The following is a 20,202-nucleotide window of genomic DNA, read 5'->3' on the forward strand; positions in this document are numbered from 1 at the left end:
TTTTAAAATCACTTGCGCTTGAAAAAAGGCTGAAAACACCCCTAGTGTGAATGAGCCCTCACACAGTCCACCCCGCTAAGACATATCTATGCGCTTTGAGTCCTATGGGAGAAAAGCGCTTTACAAATGTTATTGTATTGGATATTACATTGTATTATCAACTCATTGAGGGACAGCCATGAACTATTCAGTGTATACAACTCATGGAAGTGCTACAGAAGATGTCAGCACTACAGCATGATAATGTCAGCATGCCTGATTATGCCACTGTGTACAGCGACACTGGTTCTTTGCAGCAAAAGCCCCCCAAGCAGGTGACAGAGGAAAGCTAGGCAGCATGGCACAGCCCTCTGCCAGCAGCAGCCAAACCCCTCCAGTGCTCTGCCAGCCCCCCCTGCAGCCAGCAGCCAATCACTGCAGCTTCCCGGCTCCTATGTGAAGTCATGGCTCTTCCCATATATGGCTCGCCTGCCCTAATGAGGAGATCTCCATGGACACGGTGTAATGAGAATTCCTGTTAGCTGCCCTGAGCCTGCACTCCGGCTGGGGAACGTCCTGAAGTTGGGAAGGGGCTGGCTTTGTGCGAGAGGCAAAATCTGTGTCACTTTTCAAACTTCCCAGCCATTGCTGATCGTGGGCTGCGAGCTGCAGCATTGTCCTCTCTGTACAGCAGCCTGCAGGAGATCCTAGGCAGCGATCGCCCAGCTATTGCTTCTCGCAGGAGACCAGGCACAGCACGTACGTATTATGGAGCATTGCACTGCTTATTGAAAGCGCTTCTGCAGCATTCTGACCCCGGATCAGCTTACACCCAGAGTCCTCCATCCCTGCATGCAATGCTCAGGCAGCTTATCTGGGGCTGCTCTGCAGGAACATGAACTGCCCATCCATTCTGCATGCTTGGGAAATGCAGTTCATTTTGTCATCATCAATGACATAATTGTACATTTTATGTAGTTGCTTTTGTATTGTGTGTATGTATATGTATATATATATATATATATATATATATATATATAGCGCTGGTCCCTGGTCCAAATCCCAGCCAGGGCACTATCTGCAAGGAGTTTGTATGTTCTCCCCGTGTCTGTGTGGGTTTCCTCCGGGTACTCTGGTTTCCTCCCACATTGCAAAAACATACAGATAAGTTAATTGCCTCACCCCTAAATTGGCCGTAGACTACAGTATTTACACTACATAATACATACATAGACATATGACTATGGTAGGGATTAGATTGTGAGCTCCTTTGAGGGACAGTTAGTGACAAGACAATATATATACTGTACAGCGCTGCGTAATATGTCGGCGCTATATAAATACTAAATAATAATAATATTGCACAGGAAGTGAGATTCCTTTATAACTAATCTTACACAAGCTGAGCATTAATCAATGTTGAATTGAACGTTAGCCAGGAATCTGAATTTCATAAGCTATGTGGTATTGTGCATTGTTTTTTTTTTAATTTTTGCTATTTGTTTATCTAGGTGAACTTTCCCAGGCTGCAATCAGGAAACAGTGCACATCGCTGGGGGCACATGGACATAAGTGCTTTGACTGCCTGACCCTCCTTCTGCCTTTGCTGCTGCTACAAGGAGGATTTGAAGTCGCTCTCCAATCTTCCTGTTTTCTTAGAGGTTTTTTTTGGACTCTGGACACTGTTTGTGGATTGAGGAGTTTTGCTTCCCTAAAACAAGCATCTGACAGTTTGAAGATTGTTGTGTTGCACAGAGTTAGCACTTTACACCGAAACTGCACGCAGCCTGTGGGCAAGCTGCCTTCTCTGGACAGTGGATCTCTTTCACTTGACACTGTATTATGGCCATGGTGGTTAATCCCTGGCAGGAAGACCTCCCGGGAGTGCCAGGCTCTCAGGTGACCAATGCACCGGGACTGTGCAATCAGGACCCAGGGGGCACCCCTCAGACTCCCAGCACCCCTAAGGGAGGGATTCCGGGTCAGGATCCTGCACACTCAGGTGACAAAGGGGTGCCCAACGTTGACTGTATGGTGTGTGGGGACAAGTCAAGCGGCAAGCACTATGGGCAGTTCACCTGTGAGGGATGCAAGAGCTTTTTTAAGAGGTCAGTGAGAAGGAACCTCACCTACACATGTAGGGGAAACAGAGACTGTCCAATAGACCAGCACCATAGGAACCAGTGCCAGTATTGTCGACTGAAGAAGTGCCTCAAGGTTGGCATGAGAAGGGAAGGTGAGTCTTGCTATATTTGGGCAGCATATAGATAGTGGTGTCTAATTTTCTAGGGACAGGATGGGTTGTTTCAAGAGTTAGCCCATGGTAATGCCTGCTGAAGGCTTTACATTGAGTTGTAACTTTTTTTTTTTTTTAGGATCATATGTCTACAAATGCCAAGAAAGAAGGCACCTCCCTGTTTAGTAGAGAATCATTGACATATTGCGTTACCATCCTTTTTAACCATAACTAGGTTGTTTGATAGTTACTAGTAACCTCTTTTACACTGAAGATCAGAGGCAATTGATGTCGAAATGTTGTCAGCTTTGTGCTTACAGACATGTCAGCATTCATGGTTCTGAGGTCCTCAGGCATTACGAGAAAGCATGTCTTTAACTTTTCCCTAATCCTCAATTGTTACATCTAATTGCCCGATAGGTGAATATCTACAAAACGCAGCTATGTTTTTGTGAGTCTAAGCTTATGCCGTTAGTTAATTAAACATCTTCAGGAATGGATAACATTTTCTCGCCTATGCCACCATGAACATATTTTAGGTGGTCTGTGTGATAAATGCAGAAATGGAGAACGCTGTGCAGTCTCTTGAAGTCTGCAACCTTAGACGTGCCAGTTTCATGGATGTGCACCCAGGACAAGTTAACACTTCTGCTGGCCCATGAATTTGCCACCTTAGGCATGTTGACCATAATGGATATTCAGCTCAAGCATACGAGTGATTGATTCCAAAACGTTGACACCATCAACGTCTTCTCCCGTCTCAAATTCCCTTAACTCCTTTGTAGTGGAGAGTTCATACTAGGCAGGTTTTCTATTCAAGACGTTAAACCCATACTAGCCTCTCACTTTTATGTTTTTTATTTATAGTAATAAGAGATGTAAATATATAAACATCAGAGAACTATCATTTTTGAGAGCAGAGAGTGCATAAAAGTTAGTATACAGAAGACTCCAGTTGAATGAGAGTTAATCTTACCTTTGACATCCTCTTATAGGTACCAATATATTTCAGAATGAACATCAAAGATGTGATAAAAGTATTTCTCTTTCATTTTTTATAAGGTTAATTGTGCCACCTTGCTGATAAATTACTCCCGGTGTTAATGAGTAGATTGTTAAATAATTCTTCAGATTTATTGCAATATATTCATGTCCGTAAATAGTAATAGTAGTAATAGTCAGTGCTTCAGGGTCACAAAGAATGTACTATATATTTATATTCTTTACTGAAACTGACGGTTGAAAAGAGCATCGATCATTTTGTACTACAGGGATTAATTGGCTTGGGAACTTTGTAAATATTAATACTTTGGGGTTATACTATTACTTTTTTTATTTAAAGAACTAACCATATTGTTAAAATGAAATTGAAAAAAATATACTGGAAATGGCTACCAAACAAAATGAAAAAAAAAACCTTTTTGAAAACTGTAGCCTAAAAAATGAAATGCAAAAGACATTTTAAACTTCCCATAAGTTCAAAAGGAGAACAGAGGAAATCAATACTAAAAAAAGACAAAAAATCTTGTTAGATCTCTAGCATGTTTTGAGTTCTGTATAATTAAAAAATATATAAATCACCATAATTCACTATTGCTCAAGTATGTATTTTAGTTACGAACAAAACAGAAGTTTGCCTTCTTAAAACAGAAGGTATTTGCAATTATTCAGGTTTGAGTGAGCTTTGAACAAATTATATTTGCTAATTGTTATTGGTATTCTTTATATAGCACCAACATCTTCCATATCGCAGTACATAGTACAAAACAGACAATGGAGGGAAGCATAGATACATGTGTAGTTCAATACGTTGTACAATCAGGGCAACCAGCAACACAAGTACAAATAAATGCAATTGATGTGTAGTTTGAGACACTACCAATACTTGTACTTTTGAAAAATTCAGTAGAAACAGGAAACGCTAGGGGGAGGTCCTTGCCCTTGTGAGCTTACAATGTAGTCAAAATTTGTGAAGTTAGTAAATTTGCATTCATTTTTTTATAGCAATAGATATTAACTTGCTTTTGCATTTTTAAACCAAATGGAAATATTTCAATAAAATATTAAATTCCAGTGAGAACATTTTACATGGTTTAACTAAGTATTGTGTATTTATTTACTTATGCATATCTCTCTCTTTTTGTATGCAATTTTCTATAAGGTTTTATATCAAAGTATTGACTATGCCTTACACCTTAATTACCTGTAAAAAAAGAAGCATCCCCAAAAATACGAGTAATATTTGACGTTTGATGATAAAATAAAATATGTTGGTACCATGTAGAGCCAAACATTAAAAATGTATAACATAATACAAATCTATACCATGGTAATAAAAACAGTAATAGTTTTGGCTCACATTTGATATTAAGGACTTTTATTGCAGGATAATTTGTGAAAATATGAACTACCTGATCTGTGAATGTAACTGATACATTATAGGAAAGGATTGGAAGTAAAGTGTGTGTAGTTAAAGAAAGCTCACATCTGTCACCTGGTCTGGCAGCATTCCTCCAGCTTATCAGCAGCGACATGCTGTATGCACTCAACGTATAGATAAACATACATGGACTCAACACACTCAGACAACCATGCCTTGTGGATCTAGGGATGCATTAGCATGTATTTGTATTTGAGCTGTCTATAAATCTGAACCATAACAATGCGGAAATGAATTGTGACTCGTGTCCAGCTCAACGTTCGGATCTCACCCCAGGGAAATCTCACCCATCCAACCTTATCTGTTTATTTGTGTCATATTTCTGTAACTACATCATGGTATAACTATGCAGGTATAAATACCAACCACGTGAGGCATGGGAGGAATTTCTTTTTGAAAACTGATATAAATAAAGTAAACATAAATAGAGAGAACATGGTTATGTTTTGAGTGTGTGTGTGTGAGTGTGATCAATTTCTACCACATTTTTTACTTTGTAATAAGTCTGCCTGAGATCTGCTGACTAAAGCCTTGTACACACTTTCAATTATGATTGGCCAATCACTGACCGATTTTACCACCTCCATGTAGTATGAGGGTCAACAGATATTAAATACTATGAGCATTTTGTGTAAGTAAACCCTTCGTAGTATGTGGAGCTGGTAAAATTGGTCAGTGGTTGGCTAGCCATAATTGAAAGTGTGTGCCAGGCTTAAGTCTGCCTGAGATCTGCTGACTTTTTCAGAATCGACCAGTTAGTGTAAAAATGTTATGGGTAGAGTCATTTGATGCAATGACTCTCATCGTGACAGGTGATGTCAATATAATGTTAAAACTCAGAGGGGAGGCACATTCCGTTCATCCCCACTATGAAAACAGTTCATGTTGATGGATTTCGGCAAAAATTTGACTGAAATCGGAGCTCCCTGATCAGTGTTTCAGTGGGAGAGTTTGACAGCCTGATAGAGCTGTTATTGGTTTGTGTGTGGCCAGTTTTATTGCTTCTTATTTGTAATGGATAGCTAAATAGATAATAGATAGATAGAAAACACTTGTGAGTTTTCTCACCTTACAGCACTAGCCATAATTGTGGCCCTTTGCCAGGACACTAGTTTCGTGGAGTTCATATGTTCGCCATGTGTTTGCATGGGCTTACCCTATTTCTTAACACAACCCAGAAAAATACTGTTAAGTTGATTGCCTTCACCTCAAATTGACCCTAGAAAGTGGTAGGGATGTTAGATTGTGAGCCCAGGCAAGAGCCAATCACTGATCTGCATTTCTGAACGTTCTCTGTAAAATGCATCAAAAAATTGATAGCTTTATGTCAATACATATTAATATTACATAAAGAGAGAGGAGAGAAAAACAAGGAAAAGAGATTACTGAAGAGAAAGAGATGATAGACATAGAGATAGACAAATAGTTGTCGCAGTGTTATATAATGAACTCAAGTATTTGCAGAGATTGAACCGTGACCAAAGAGTACACTAGCTCTGCCCACCCCACCGAGGTGTCCACACACGTTCTACAAATAGTTGGGTTCCTGTTTCTATCTGTGAGGGTTCCCGTGTACAGCTGCCTGCCCCCAGCTTCTGTGTCCTCTCCTGCAGTGTGCTGTAAGCATTACTGCCTGCCAATGAATAAATCATAGACACATCTAATCTAACATGTATCCCCTGTGTCTCTACATGGAAAGTCTGATTATCATTCCAGCAACTCATACCAAGAGATCTTTCCCTGTGTACCCCAATCCCAGTGGAGGTAACTGGATATGATCATGCATGAACCTTACTTACATACATCCACATCTACTTCATTTTTCATTGCTTGAAACTTTGCATTCAAATACAGTATAGAGTATTGCTTATTGAGTTATTAACTATAAAAACACCATCCATTCTCTATTCAATAAACAGATTCAGTATATGCATTTATCTATGTATCTATCTATCTATCTATCTTTTTATCCACCTATGTATCTGGTTATCTTAATTTGACTACAAGACATGACTCATTTATTTTGAAACAATGCACAATACATTTTTAAGTAATAGTCTAACAGTAAATCTGCAAATACATCATAATATGAGGATAATTAAAGAACATTTAGTAACTCTCCTTATACAAACCAATTCCTAAAAAAGTCAACATTTTTACATGAAAGTTCTAAAATAGTTGAGAAAAAGCATTTTTGTCACTAGTAAACAACACCACTATAGTTTATAGTTTATAAGTTGTTTTGAAATTCTAACAATTCATAAACTAAAAGTGCTAAAAAAAGCATCACAAGTTTAAGCTAAATGCACTGCTAAATTATGAAACTAGTACAATATAACTTTAAAATTAAAACACATTTGTATTTGTGCTTTTTTCAAATGTGCTTAGAAAAAGTGAATAAAGAAAATGAGAACAGAAGTTCAGAAGCTGTCATAGCAACCAGAGAAGTTGCCATAACAACTAGTCTATATCCAATGAGGTTTCATCTGGCACTTCACTGGGAAAATAAATGAGGGTTCTGATGGGTTGCTATAGGTGAATTCTCAGTGTATGCTCTTCTTTTCTTGCTTTTTTTTCACATTTTTCTTTTCAAACCTTTTCACTTATGGTTTTGAAATTGTTCTTTTTGATTTCCAAAAAAAAAAATGAATTTGCTGCACAATGGCATTTATTCATCCATTTCATTTGTTAATATTTTGAGAAGCTAAGCTTGCCAGTAAAAATAGAAAGTGTATTATTTACATCACTTCCTGTTTTCATGCGGTCCTACACTTTCTCTAGTCATGTTCGCAACATGTTCGCAACAAACTTCAATAATTGACATCATTAAAGAGTGAAACCGGACCTATTTTGACCAAACAGATTTAAATACACAGCCGATTAAAAAAAAATACAGCTTCAGTACACATACTGTATTAAGTATATCATAAAATATTTAATGTAACTAGTAGATAAGTTGCTGGAAAACTTAAATGTTATGCCACAACTACAGATTTGTATTATTGTTTTAAAGATCTGGTTTATAAACATACAGAAACTGAACCCTGTTACGCTGTTTAACATTTAATTAGAAAACATAGTGTTTACACAATGTGTTAATAAGTTACTTTCCACTCTTCAGTCCATTTTGGATTACTATGGGAAAAGAAAGGCTTAATTTACATTTAGGTGAAAGTGTGTTTTGTACGCTGACCACCCCCTATATTGCCCTGTATGGTGTCAGTTTTGATAACTTACAAGTCCTTGGTAAGTTCAAATATTTTAAAGGTTCCTAATTGCTGTTTTATCTAAAAATCTTACTTAAAAATATATTGCTAGAAGACCCATTGTAACTCATCATAATATACCAGTGTGTTTACAGTTTTCACATACCCACAAAGCAGATTAAAAATTTCAAAAAAAATCCCATTGGTTGTATGTTTTAAATGCCTAATTTTAAAGGCGTATTCATAAGAGGTGGTGATACATATTTTGATGATTGGTGTTTCTTTATCCACATCATACATTTTTAATTCAGCACATTATATGTTTCACTTACATGCATTCCAAAATCTCAATGAATTAAGAGTTGTTGCCTTTGTCATCAAATTCTACTTATAAGCACCTATTTGTAAAAAAAAAAATGTAAATTTTTTTGTAAAAATTTTTTTGTAAAAAAAATAAATAAAAGGGGAAAAAAATCGTATATGATGCCCTCTAAACACATTGTACCGTTTTAGAGAGGTTAGACCTTTAAAGGATAAAGAAAGTACGTTGACCAATAATAAATAAGATCTATAAATCAATAAGACAAAGACATAGATCAGTCATTCTGAACAGTTCTGCAACATATTTTTACTCTTAACCTCTGTCAGTCTCTTAAAGCCTCAGGTACATTTTTGTGCTTTAAGTGTAATTAAAATACCAGTAGCCAGAGTAGATAAACTGTGGTAGCAGATAGTCCTGATTTTCTGGAGAAGAATAGTCCTTCATTTAACAAGACAGACATTGATTTAATAGTTAAAATCAATCAAAGTATTTTTTTCCCTCATATGGCGAATTCAAGTAATTCTTTTTTTTTTTTTTAGTTTTTTTTTTATGACACAAGCAAAAGAGTTTAATGCTTTTTACACCGAATAAACTGTTAAGAGTGTTTTTAAAGAAAAAAGTCAACAAAGAAAACCGTGAAGTTGAACATAAATACTGAAATATGAAGTCTTAATTCTTAGCTAAAATACTAATAAAATGTTGCAGACATAAATAATATTTGTTTCGTGTACTTATTTTTTTTTCTTTGGCATTATCATATAATTGTGTGGAAGGTGTGACGAAGACAGCCATGTAGATAACATACTGCAGGTAACATATACTGTACTTTGATTACCTGAATTGGGTATTGAAGTTAACTGTCACTAATACAGTTTCACACGTAGAATACTTCAAAAACAATTTGAAATAAATAAGAGCTGACAAAACTGAATGCAAGATGTAAATATTAAGTGGTATAAACATAATGGAACCCTAAAGTAACTTTAGATTTTTTTTGATTTACAAAAAAAAAAGTCTGTACACCTACACAGATTGCCATAGTCCCTCCTTCTATTATATTAAGCAGACATTTTCTGCATATGTCAACAAATGAATGAGACATTAGGCCCTCACTCGGAATCCCACAATTGTACTGATCGTAACACAAATTTCTAAAGAGCTTGTCAGAATGGCACAATAGAAGCTACAGTACATATCAAAAATTTCAGAGCAGCAAGAGAAGGGGAAATTGTCCAAGGCAGAAAATAAAAGAAGAAACAATTGAGATTTCTTTTTTTTTTAATGATGTCTCAACTTGATAGCTAGTAGATTCTCTCTCCTGTAGTCTGGAATGACAGAATAAATGCTAATGCACATTTTACATTCAATTCAGTTCTCATTTTAATAATTTAGCATTTGAACTATTTTCAAAAAGGTAGGAAAAAAAGCTCTAAAAGAGAGTGAATTACAATTATCTTGAAAAAACAGAGACAGAAGCAAGGAAGTCTTCTTTTATGCTCGTGAAAAGATCTGAATTGTAAATAATTGGACACAATGATTATTATTAATAATACCCTATTCCACATTTTTAGCAGCAATAAGTCCCTATTTATATCTTATTTTTTCTTATGCACCACCTAAATTATGTGTATTTATGCCTCTAATACTACTTAATGTCTTATTTACTTTTCAAGCAGCTCATTCAGTATATAATAATCAAAACTATGAAAACAAAATGTTTCTGTGTAAAAGCATAAAAGTTTCATTTGTTGCTCTAAGATTAGTATGATTAATCAAAAACAATTTGTTGCTTTTATGTATTTTTGGATCATGTGATCCATTTTTTGAAGGGTTAACTGTCCTAAAGTTTAGGTTGTGAATAGATAAAACTCATCATTCCTGGACCACAAAGGAGCTCATGAATTAATGTTTCTACCATAGTCATACAGAGAGAGGCTCCCTGCACACTGCAAATCTGTTTTGCGATTCCGTTTCCGATTTGCAATTCCAATTTTCCCTGAATGCAATTAACAGAAAAACGGAGGAAAAAACAGAGCATACAGTGACGATTAAAAATCGGAATCGGATGTAAAAACCGATTAAAAATCGTAATCGCCTGCAGTGTGCAGGGAGCCTAAGGAAGACCATTTGATGCCGTTTAACGTGTATGGGAACTGGAACATCTAGAATGAACCTAGGAAAACATGGGATGAACATATAAACTTTATGCAAATACACGACCCCTTTTGGGATCCAATGAATTATAAGTATGCTTCACTTTCACTGTTATTGCGCTCGTTTTGGGGTAATGCACTACATGCAATGCATTGGAATTCTGCACGCCGTTAGACCGCACTGCACTGGTCGCATTGTGAACGTCACTATCGGTAGTGCATTGCAGTGCAATGTCCCACATTATAATGCCGTCGTTACATCGCACTGCTACACCCCACTGTGAAAGTAGCCTTGAACTAAGAACTGAGTTCCAGTCACTTAGCCACACCACCCATGTTTTTGGAATATGGCTTTAACCAAAGGATTTGGAGGATGCCCAGGGGTACAGTAAGACCTGATCCAATTCACTTTTTCTCCATTATAATCTTTACAGTACATTTTCACTTACTTTTTGATACTTTTTAAATTTTGAAAAAATAGATGAAAATAATGTCCTAGGAGAAAACTTCGGAGAAAAGGTGAGTTTGATCGGGTCCATAAAGTGCATGGAAATAAAAATCCCTTGATGAGGATCAAGGACTGGCCTCAAAGCTACAGTACAGTGATAATTAAGACTTAAAACTGAACTCTTTGTAAACTTTAGAACCTATCATGGAATACTTATCATGGCCCTGGCAGTGTTCCTTAGTGCCAGAACTCCTCCTGCCCTCTCCCAGTACCATGCTACAGCTTTTCATCATTACTCCATGTTGCATTAAGCTACGTTTGTGATCCTGTTAGGTGAAAATCTAACATGCGTATACCTGTCCCACAACATTGTTGGCCTCATCCTCAGCAAACTACCTGAATTAATCATGACTGACTGTTTTTGCATTTGCTGCATCTGGGTGTCCAGTGCTCATCCGCTTAGGTAGAAAGCAATTGTACAAAGATCGTTATGTTGCATTATGGGATCATTACGTGGGATCATGATGAAGTGTAAATAATAATTTTGTGCACATACATCTAATATGCATATGTGGTTTTACAACATATGCAGTGGAGCATCTATGATCCATATGGGGGTGGTCCCACTAGCAGCATTGCGATCGCAAATCGCTGCTTGCAGCATTTTGTAAGGGCCGGATCACACTTGGCGATTCTTCAGCGCTTTGCTGATCGGCAAAGCGCTGCTACTAATGTATCCCTATGGATATATTCATACTGCAGCGTTTGTGATTTCAATCAGTCGCAAACGCTATGCCAGCAGCATTTCGGGGGTGATCGCGCTGTGATTCTCATTCTATTAAACGGGAATCACAAGCACAAATCTCGGGCAAATCACAACATTTTGGCTGCAAATCGCGATTGTGGAGCCGAATGCGATCGCAGGCTAGCTGTGAACTAGCCCTGAGTGGTTTCGGAGCGCTCACATCAGTGACTGCAGTAGCCAAATCGCCATCCCTCCTGGAATCGCCGTGAAATCGCAGGACTTCAGTAAGATTTGCTATATATGGTATACATTGTATGCAAGCATATCTACCTTTCTCCGCACCTGTTCTGGTCCCGACATTTCCCTGGCAGCTTCTGAACTGGCCACTAGAGCTCTAAACTCACTGTCATGTGACTACAGTGAGCCTAGAGCTCTAGTGGCCAGTTCAGAAGCTGCCAGGTAGACACGTGCATGTAAACCGGACCGAGGCCAGGTAGAGTTACATTCTGCAGCATGCTCCAAAGCCAGCTCTGCATACAGGGGCTCCACTCAGAGCAGTCATTTTGGTGCGTGCTTGCTAAAGCATTGCGTCTGACCTGGGCGCTACCGTAGACATATTGATACTACATTTATAGTGACGCAGCAGCTTTAAAAGAGTAATTTGGGTCTCAGTGATGCTACAATATTAATAGTATTTAACATTGCCTGGCATTTCAGCGACAGCAGGGTGAGCCACCATTCCGGCTCACCCTGCGCCCAATTGACTGGGTGGCCGAATAATATGTATGTAGCCCCACTGCATATCACCCGTGAATAAGCCGAGCCCACTTCACACCCAAAACATGGGTTTTAAAAAGTCTGGTTACCAGCGGTGATATACTGTAGGTTAAATGGAGTAAATGTTTGTACAATGAAGTAGAAGTGTGGCGAGCACTCTTCTCTTTTTCTGTCCAGCCCTGCTCAGCATTGGTGATCACAACGAGTCATAATCTAAGGACAAAATGACAAAATTTGTTTAGGTTAACGACTAAGTGCACAAGATTTCCTGGCAAGCTTTCAAAACCTTAAAGTGTACCAGAGTTTAACCTCCTTAGCGACACTGTTTCGGGCATACCGCTCTCTGGCCCCTGGAGTCCCCCATAATTAAATACTTTTCTTACATGGCTGTAAAACCTTTAGCTAGCACTAGGCTAGCTAGTAAAGGTGTCCGGCACCCCCGGATCCCCTGCGATTCCCCCCCGATTCCCCTGTTTATACATTACCCAGCCTGGATCCAGCGATTGGCGCAGCCTTTCCGCACAGCTCCAGTCTCTCTATGGGGAGGATCGGGTTTGTGCATGACGTCATGTGCAATCCTCCCCCTAGTGAAGACCGGAGCTGTGCTGGGAGGCTGCGCCGATCGCTGGATCCAGGCTGGGTAATGTATAAACTTGCTGGATCGGGGGGGGGGGGGGGGGGCAGACACCTTTACTAGCTAGCCAAGTGCTAGCTACAGGTTTTACACCCATGTGAGAAAATTATTTTATTATGGGTGCAAAAGAACAAAACCTCCTGAGCGGGTTAACTCTCAGAAGGTTAAATAAATAAAAAGATGTATACATACCTGGGGCTTCCTCCAGACCCATCTGCTCGGATTGCTCCCACACCGCCGTCCTCCGCTGCCCGCAGCTCAGGTACCGGGTCCTGTCACTTCCGTCAGTCGGAGCCAGTCTATGCCAGAGAAGTGTGCTCTTTGCGTATCTCTCCAGCAGCCGCTAGAGAGATACATAGAGGGTGCACTTCTCTTGCGTAGACTGGCTTCGACTGATGGAAGTGACAGGACCCGGTACCGGAGCTGCGGGCAGTGGAGGACGGCGGTGTGGGAGCAATCCGAGCAGATGGGTCTGGAGGAAGCCCCAGGTATGTATAAATCGTTTTATTTATTTAAGCTCTGGTTTCCTTTAAGTTTCTTATCAGGCATGAGACAGAACTGGATTAGAAGGTATCATCTAAACAACTTTTGATGTTATGTCTTTTGATTATTTCCATGACTAATACCGGACCACATACAAATAAATCATAAATGACAGCAAAAAAAAAATTCTAAACATGGATATCTCTATTGGAATTATGTTTATCTACTCAAAGCCTTAGTTGCTTGTTAGTCAACCATCTGTTAGTTAATTGATCAGCAGCTGATGATTTTGATAGGACCAATTTGCCGATCTTCTTTGGTGGAGTAAATTTGCACATTAAAAAAAAAAAATTTCTCACTACTACTAGACTTTGCTTTAAGATGAGGAGTGCAGCAACACTATTCTAAAATGTCTTGATTGGCAGGTCTCAGTTCTGTAAAGTAGGTGTGAAAAGTGACAGGGTCCCTGTATTTAATTACTTGTATGCATGCTGCAGAAAAATACTTTTCAAGAAGTATAATTTTGTGAATGCAGCTTTGTTTTCGAGGTACAATATAGCTTTGGACAAAAATATCCAACATTTGGTTCTCCTGTGATGTGTTTCCTAACATGATTTCTTTATAACTTTTGGCAGCTTTTCTTAGTACGGAGTGCTCAGTAAGCTCATGGTGAACTAGACCCACTAGGAGTTTGCAAGGGACCAAAGGCAAATGGAAACCCCCAGTGTTTAAAATTTGTGCCAAATATTTAAACAGAAGGCATTAGCAATTATTCTGCTTTATGTCAGCAAGATTTATGTCCCATGATTCATCACTACCAAATATGTTTCAGACCTATTGGTCCTCATTAGTGCAAGACAGGGATTAAAGGGGAACTTCAGCCTAAACAAACATACTGTCATTAAGTTACATTAGTTATGTTAATTAGAATAGATAGGTAATATAATTTTTTACCCACCCTGTTTTAAAAGAACAGGCAAATGTTTGTGATTCATGGGGGCTGCCATCTTTGTCATGGGGGCAGCCATCTTTTTGGTTGAAAGGAGGTGACAAGGAGCAGGAGACACAGTTCCAACTGTCCTGTGTCCTGATAACCCCTCTCAGCTGCACACGGTAGGCTTCAAATGTCAAATTCAAAATGTAAAAAAAAAAAACTTTGCACCAAAACAGCAGAACGAGAGCAACAACTTCAGAAATCCCATCATGCTTTGCACAGCATCAGGGGAAAAAAGCCCGGGCAGTTTTCTTCTGTGCAGCTAAAAATGAGGCTTGGATAAGAGAAACAAAGTTCTGATGCTGTGATACTGTTAAAGAAACACCAGGCCTTTTCAGTGCTGCTGAGTCGATTTTTAGTCCGGATGTTCACTTTAATATGGGTAGGATGGAGGCACCCACTGTGTGTTCTATTTTGGTGTTTTTAAAATATAAATAAAATAATTGCTTACCTCTCCAGGAGATATAGACATCAGTTCAACTGGAAAAATATAAAAAAAAAAAAAAAAAGAAATCTTACAACGTGTTTCATGGGTTGTGGCCTGCTTCCTCAGGTCAATAGAAATAGCTTTGATAAAAAAATAGAGTGTTGGCGCCGCTAAAATGTGAAACACCCCCCACCCCACAGGGATTATTATTTTGAGTTAGGAATTAAGCAACGATTGTTACAGAATACCCAGAAAGCTCATGGTGACCCACAAACCTCTAAGAGTTTACAAGGGACTAAAAAGCCCCTTTATTGAATAAACGCAGTAACCAAGCAGCTCGGGGTGACCTAAAATCGCAAGGAGAGTTTAGGGAACTAAGAGACCAAATAACCTTCCTACTAAAAATAATAAAGTTAATGCTAACTTAATGCTAAATATATATTTGCCTTTTTAAAATTGAAAGTGTTTGTAATACAGCTTTATGTGCGCAAAAATAATCGCCTATGATACACCACTACTGAATATGTAAATTCAGTAGTGATGCATCATGGGAGATCTTTCTTGCTCATGTAAAGCGAAATAATTGCAAATACCTTCTGTTCTTAAGAAGGCATATTTATATTTTATAACAACAACTTATCTTATTTGAAGTAGACTGTAAATTTATATGGCCACAAATGTACCATACAACTGTGTTTGATCTCTATTACCCATGTTTGTTTATGTAACGTTATGCGGCAGTGATTTTTTTTTAAGGTAAATTCATATTTTTTACTTTACATTTTTGTGAACGATCGCAGTTAGAGTTTTTTTTTAAACATTGCAATCTCGATCGCTCAAAAAGCTCTGCATGCACTGCGTTTGCATTTACTGCGAATTGCCAATGATCGCGGCAGTGGGATCACTGCCATATACTTAACATTACACTAGCGCTTTTAAAAGCACTAGCGATCGCTGGCGTTTTGGCGATTAGTGGATATCGGCCACTAATCACCCCAGTGTGAATGGGCTCTAAAGGATCTTTAAAGGCTGGAGATTATTACAGAAAGGAAATAATCCAACAAGCTCGGGCGGGGTTTCTTAAAGAGACACTGAAGCGAAAAAAAAATGATGATATTATAATTTGTATGTGTAGTACAGCTAAGAAATAAAACATTAAGATCAGATACATCAGTCTAATTGTTTCCAGTACAGGAAGAGTTAAGAAACTCCAGTTGTTATCTCTATGCAAAAAAGCCATAAACTCTATAGACGTGGAGAGGGCTGTTTTCTGACTTTTATTATCTCAACTGTAAGTGAACTATTTACTTTTTCTCTGCCAGAGGAGAGGTCATTAGTTCACAGACTGCTCTGAAGGAATCATTTTGAATGCTGAGTGTTGTGTAGTCTGCACATATTATACAATGATGCAATGTTAGAAAAAACACTATATACCTGAAAATAAAAATATGAGAATATTTTCTTTGCTGCTAATCTTCTAGTAATTAATCATAGTACACAACCAGTTCACTATATCATATATTTTTTTCGCTTCAGTGTCTCTTTAAAAAGGGCTTAGTTTCAAGTTTGCAACTCGCACATGGATCACATCAGACCATGGTGATGGTTGCACAATTTGACAAAATTAGTCAGTGAAGTCACGTACATGCACCTACAGTTTAACGAGCTGTACTTTTTTTATGTTCTTTTTTGTTTCTTTTCTTTTTTAAATGAAATTCATTTTTAATGATTTATTTAGAAATAAATTGTCACTGATTAACATTGAGACTAAATCCAAACTGTGGCAGCCTGGTAGCATGTAGCAAATGTTTCGTTTTTGCATTCATTGGTGTTTGATGTAGCAATTTTTTTTTTTGCGTTTTTGACAATGGACAGCATAGGAAACTTTTGGAAGGGGTTTTGGGGTGAATTTTTCTTTTCTTATTGTATTTTACCACCATCATTAATCCTATTTACCTAGGGTTAGGGTTGATGTCTCTCCTAATTTTAATTTATTTATGTTTTTTGTTTTTTTTAACCACTTCAACCCAAGGCGGTTTTAACCCTAAAGCTGGCCATACACTAGGCCGATTCCCGCCAGATCGACAGCAGATTCGATCACTGTGATCGAATCTGCTGTCACATCGTTCCCGCTACACGCCGCATTTTGATCTATTTTGTCCGATCCGAACGTAGCATATACGGTGTCCGAAAAAAGTCGTGCTAAATGGAACTTTGGAGACAAGGGAAACATTGAAAATGGACACATTTGAATGGTTCCTATAGATAATATAGAATCCATTTATCTCCATTTATCTTTATGAAATGATCTATGTTTTTAGGTCTCATGTGAACCTAGCTTTACATTTCATTTCATCTTACTTTTTTATTTATAAGTAGTACTATCGTATATGACACAGGAGACCAGGGTTTGAATCTCGGCTCCTCCTGTTCAGTAAGCCTATTCAGTAGGAGACCTTGGGCAAGACTCCTTAACACTGCTACTGGCAATAGAGCGCGTCCTAGTGGCTGCAGCTCTGGAGCTTTGAGTCCGCCAGGAGAAAAGTGCAATATAAATGTTGTCTTGTCGTATTTGTCTTATTTCATGTTCTATTTACTTAATATTATATTACTTACATTTTCTCAGCATTCCGTAAACAGCACTAAACCATTTGCATAGGTCCCTAGCGTATACGTCTTTATAGCTAATACCTATCTAAAGTCCTACCACTAACCTACCCTCTTCTTTTTCATTGCGTAGATAATTTCCTTCCTGCAAATAAAACAGCATTGCAAGAGAACATTGTTACAGTGAAACAACACTTTCATTTAATAAAAATGCTATAAACATATATCAGACCCACACAAGTCTTTGTATAATTCAGTGGAATTGAAAATGTTATTCCCATAACGATTTTCAGCCAGCTACCAATATTTAAAACTGCTTGTAAGATCGTATTGCATCTCATTGCAAGTATGGAGTCTGTGCTATCTCTGAAGTATAGACTGCCCAGAACTTCCCATCTGGCTGCTTGAGTACTTAGCCTGATAGACCAAGAGCCCTTGCTTGTAATTTTCAACACCTAAGCTAGAGATGTAGCAGAAAGACAAACCTCTTGGATATGTGGATGTGGACCAGTTGTTTTGAAATATCTGGATCCAGCATTAAAACGTGCCTGCACTTCACTGATATCTATGTCATGTGGGTCCAGTGTGATTCTTAAAGGGATACTGTAGGGGGGTCGGGGGAAAATGAGTTGAACTTACCCGGGGCTTCTAATGGTCCCCCGCAGACATCCTGTGCCCGCGCAGCCACTCACCGATGCTCCAGCCCCGCCTCTGGTTCACTTCTGGAATTTCAGACTTTAAAGTCTGAAAACCACTGCGCCTGCGCTACCGTGTCCTCGCTTCCCCTGATGTCACCAGAAGCGCACGGCGCAGACACAGATCATACTGGGCCTGCGCTGTATGCTCCTGGTGCCATCAGCAGGAGCGAGAACATGGCAATGCAGGCGCAGTGGTTTTCAGACTTTAAAGTCTGAAATTCCAGAAGTGAACCAGAGGCAGGGCCAAAGCATTGGGGAGTGGCATAGGATGCCTGCGGGGGACCATTAGAAGCACTGGGTAACTTCAACTCATTTTCCCCTGACCTCCCTATAGTGTCTCTTTAAGTAGCAATAAGTTGGGAGGTTCCATCTTTTAAAGTGACGCTGAAGTGGAAAAAACTTATATAATGAAATGTATATGTAGTACAGATAATTAATAGAGCATTAGTAGCAAAGAAAATAGTTTCATATTCTTATTTTCAGTTATATAGCTTTATTTTTTATAACATTGCATCATTCTCTAATATTTGCAGTTTACAAACAACACTCTGCATTTGAAACTATGAAACAGAGCAGACCTAATGACCCTTTGAACTTCCCTGCAGTAAAATCTTATCTGAAGTTATCTTTCAATTTCTTTGATGTATAAGTGCTTCAGAAAACAGCACTGTAGCCGACTAAAATAGTCGGAGAGCTCAGAGAAGCTCTTTTTTGCATAGATAAGTACATTTCTTAACTCTTCCTGTACTGGAAACAATATGAGACTCATATCTTTGCTACTAATGTTCTATTTCTTAGCTTTACTACACATACAATTGATTATATCATAAGTTTATTTTCACTTCAGATTCCTTTTAATAACTATTCTCCTATTGAGTTTCAATCTGATGTATTAATTACTCTACCAAAGGCTTTTTTTGGCACCCTTTGGAAATACACGTTATGTAAAACGTTGATTTGATCTTTGGCTTTCTTTCTGAATTCCACTCCATATGCCGTGACGTGTATGGCAGCTTGGTTGTCAGATGGAGTTGCTTCTGAGAAATGAAGGTTATTATGTTGATGGAATTATAAAGGTTCTAATGCTTCTGATCCTTGAGCTGTGTATTTCCACTACATCTTTAGCTGGAACTACCTTTGATCATGTTAGACATCCTCCCCTATTTTTGAAGTGGTGGATCAAGAGAAGTGTTCACCCTTGCTTCAAAAAAAGGGGTTGTGCGATTTTCCAAAATTGCAAGTGCTGCAGATCTCATCTATTTCAATGGCGCCGCAAATTTTATGCACTCCCATGTGATTTGTGTTTGCGAATTTTACTGTTTTTGAAATTCTGACGGCTAGTATGCTTTTTATTGTGTGCGATGTGTGATCTATGTTGCAATGCAAGTCAATGGCAATATGAAAACATTGCAGAAGAATTACATTTTGGCGTGAAAAATCATGCATTCTTTTAAAGTTAATTATATACTTTTTTTATGTAAATTAATTGAAAAAACGCAAAATAAAAATTCACATACGAAAATTGCAAAAAGGCGCACGCAGTTCCAACAAAAAAGACCCCCTAAAAATTAGAAATGCAAATTCATGCATGAGGGAAACTGCATGCAGAAATTATGATATAAGTAAGAGTGGCCCCTGACTCCATGTATATATGTTCTTTAATAGTGCCCTTACTAAGGTTTTGCTTCTTGCTTTAAGGGAACCTGTACTGAGTAAAATTATTGAAAATAAACACATGAGGTAACTTCAAATGAACATTACATAGTTACCTTGCCACCAGTTCCTCTCAGAAGCTCACCATTTTCTTCTGACAGTGATCCCTTCCAGTTCTGACAACATTTTGTCAGAACTGAAATATATCAGTTGCTGTCAGTTATATATCAGTTGCTGTCAGTTACAGCTGAGAGGAGAACTGATGTGTCCATGTTTCCCTATGGTTCAAGTGGGCGATGTTACAGTTTAACTGTGTGCTGACCAGAAAGCTCTTATGGTGTAATGGCCATTTTCAAAATGGAGGACGGAAAATTCCATTTATTACAGTGTACAAACAGGA

At 38.3% G+C, this 20,202-nt stretch overlaps 1 protein-coding gene across 2 annotated transcripts in view; it reads left to right on the plus strand.

Moving 5' to 3' along the window:
• The first annotated feature begins 529 nt into the window (after positions 1–529).
• Positions 530–20,202, plus strand: part of LOC137531664 (nuclear receptor subfamily 2 group F member 5-like) — a 57,002-nt gene continuing 37,329 nt past the window's right edge. For both annotated transcript variants that reach the window (XM_068251610.1, XM_068251611.1), the window contains exons 1-2: positions 530–738; positions 1,491–2,215. In XM_068251610.1, coding sequence (XP_068107711.1) covers positions 1,822–2,215 — 394 coding nt within the window. In that variant the 5' untranslated portion in view covers positions 530–738; positions 1,491–1,821. The remainder of the gene's footprint in view (positions 739–1,490; positions 2,216–20,202) is intronic.

Source organism: Hyperolius riggenbachi, chromosome 9, assembly GCF_040937935.1.
Source record: "Hyperolius riggenbachi isolate aHypRig1 chromosome 9, aHypRig1.pri, whole genome shotgun sequence".
In the NCBI taxonomy this organism is placed as follows: Eukaryota; Metazoa; Chordata; class Amphibia; order Anura; family Hyperoliidae; genus Hyperolius; species Hyperolius riggenbachi.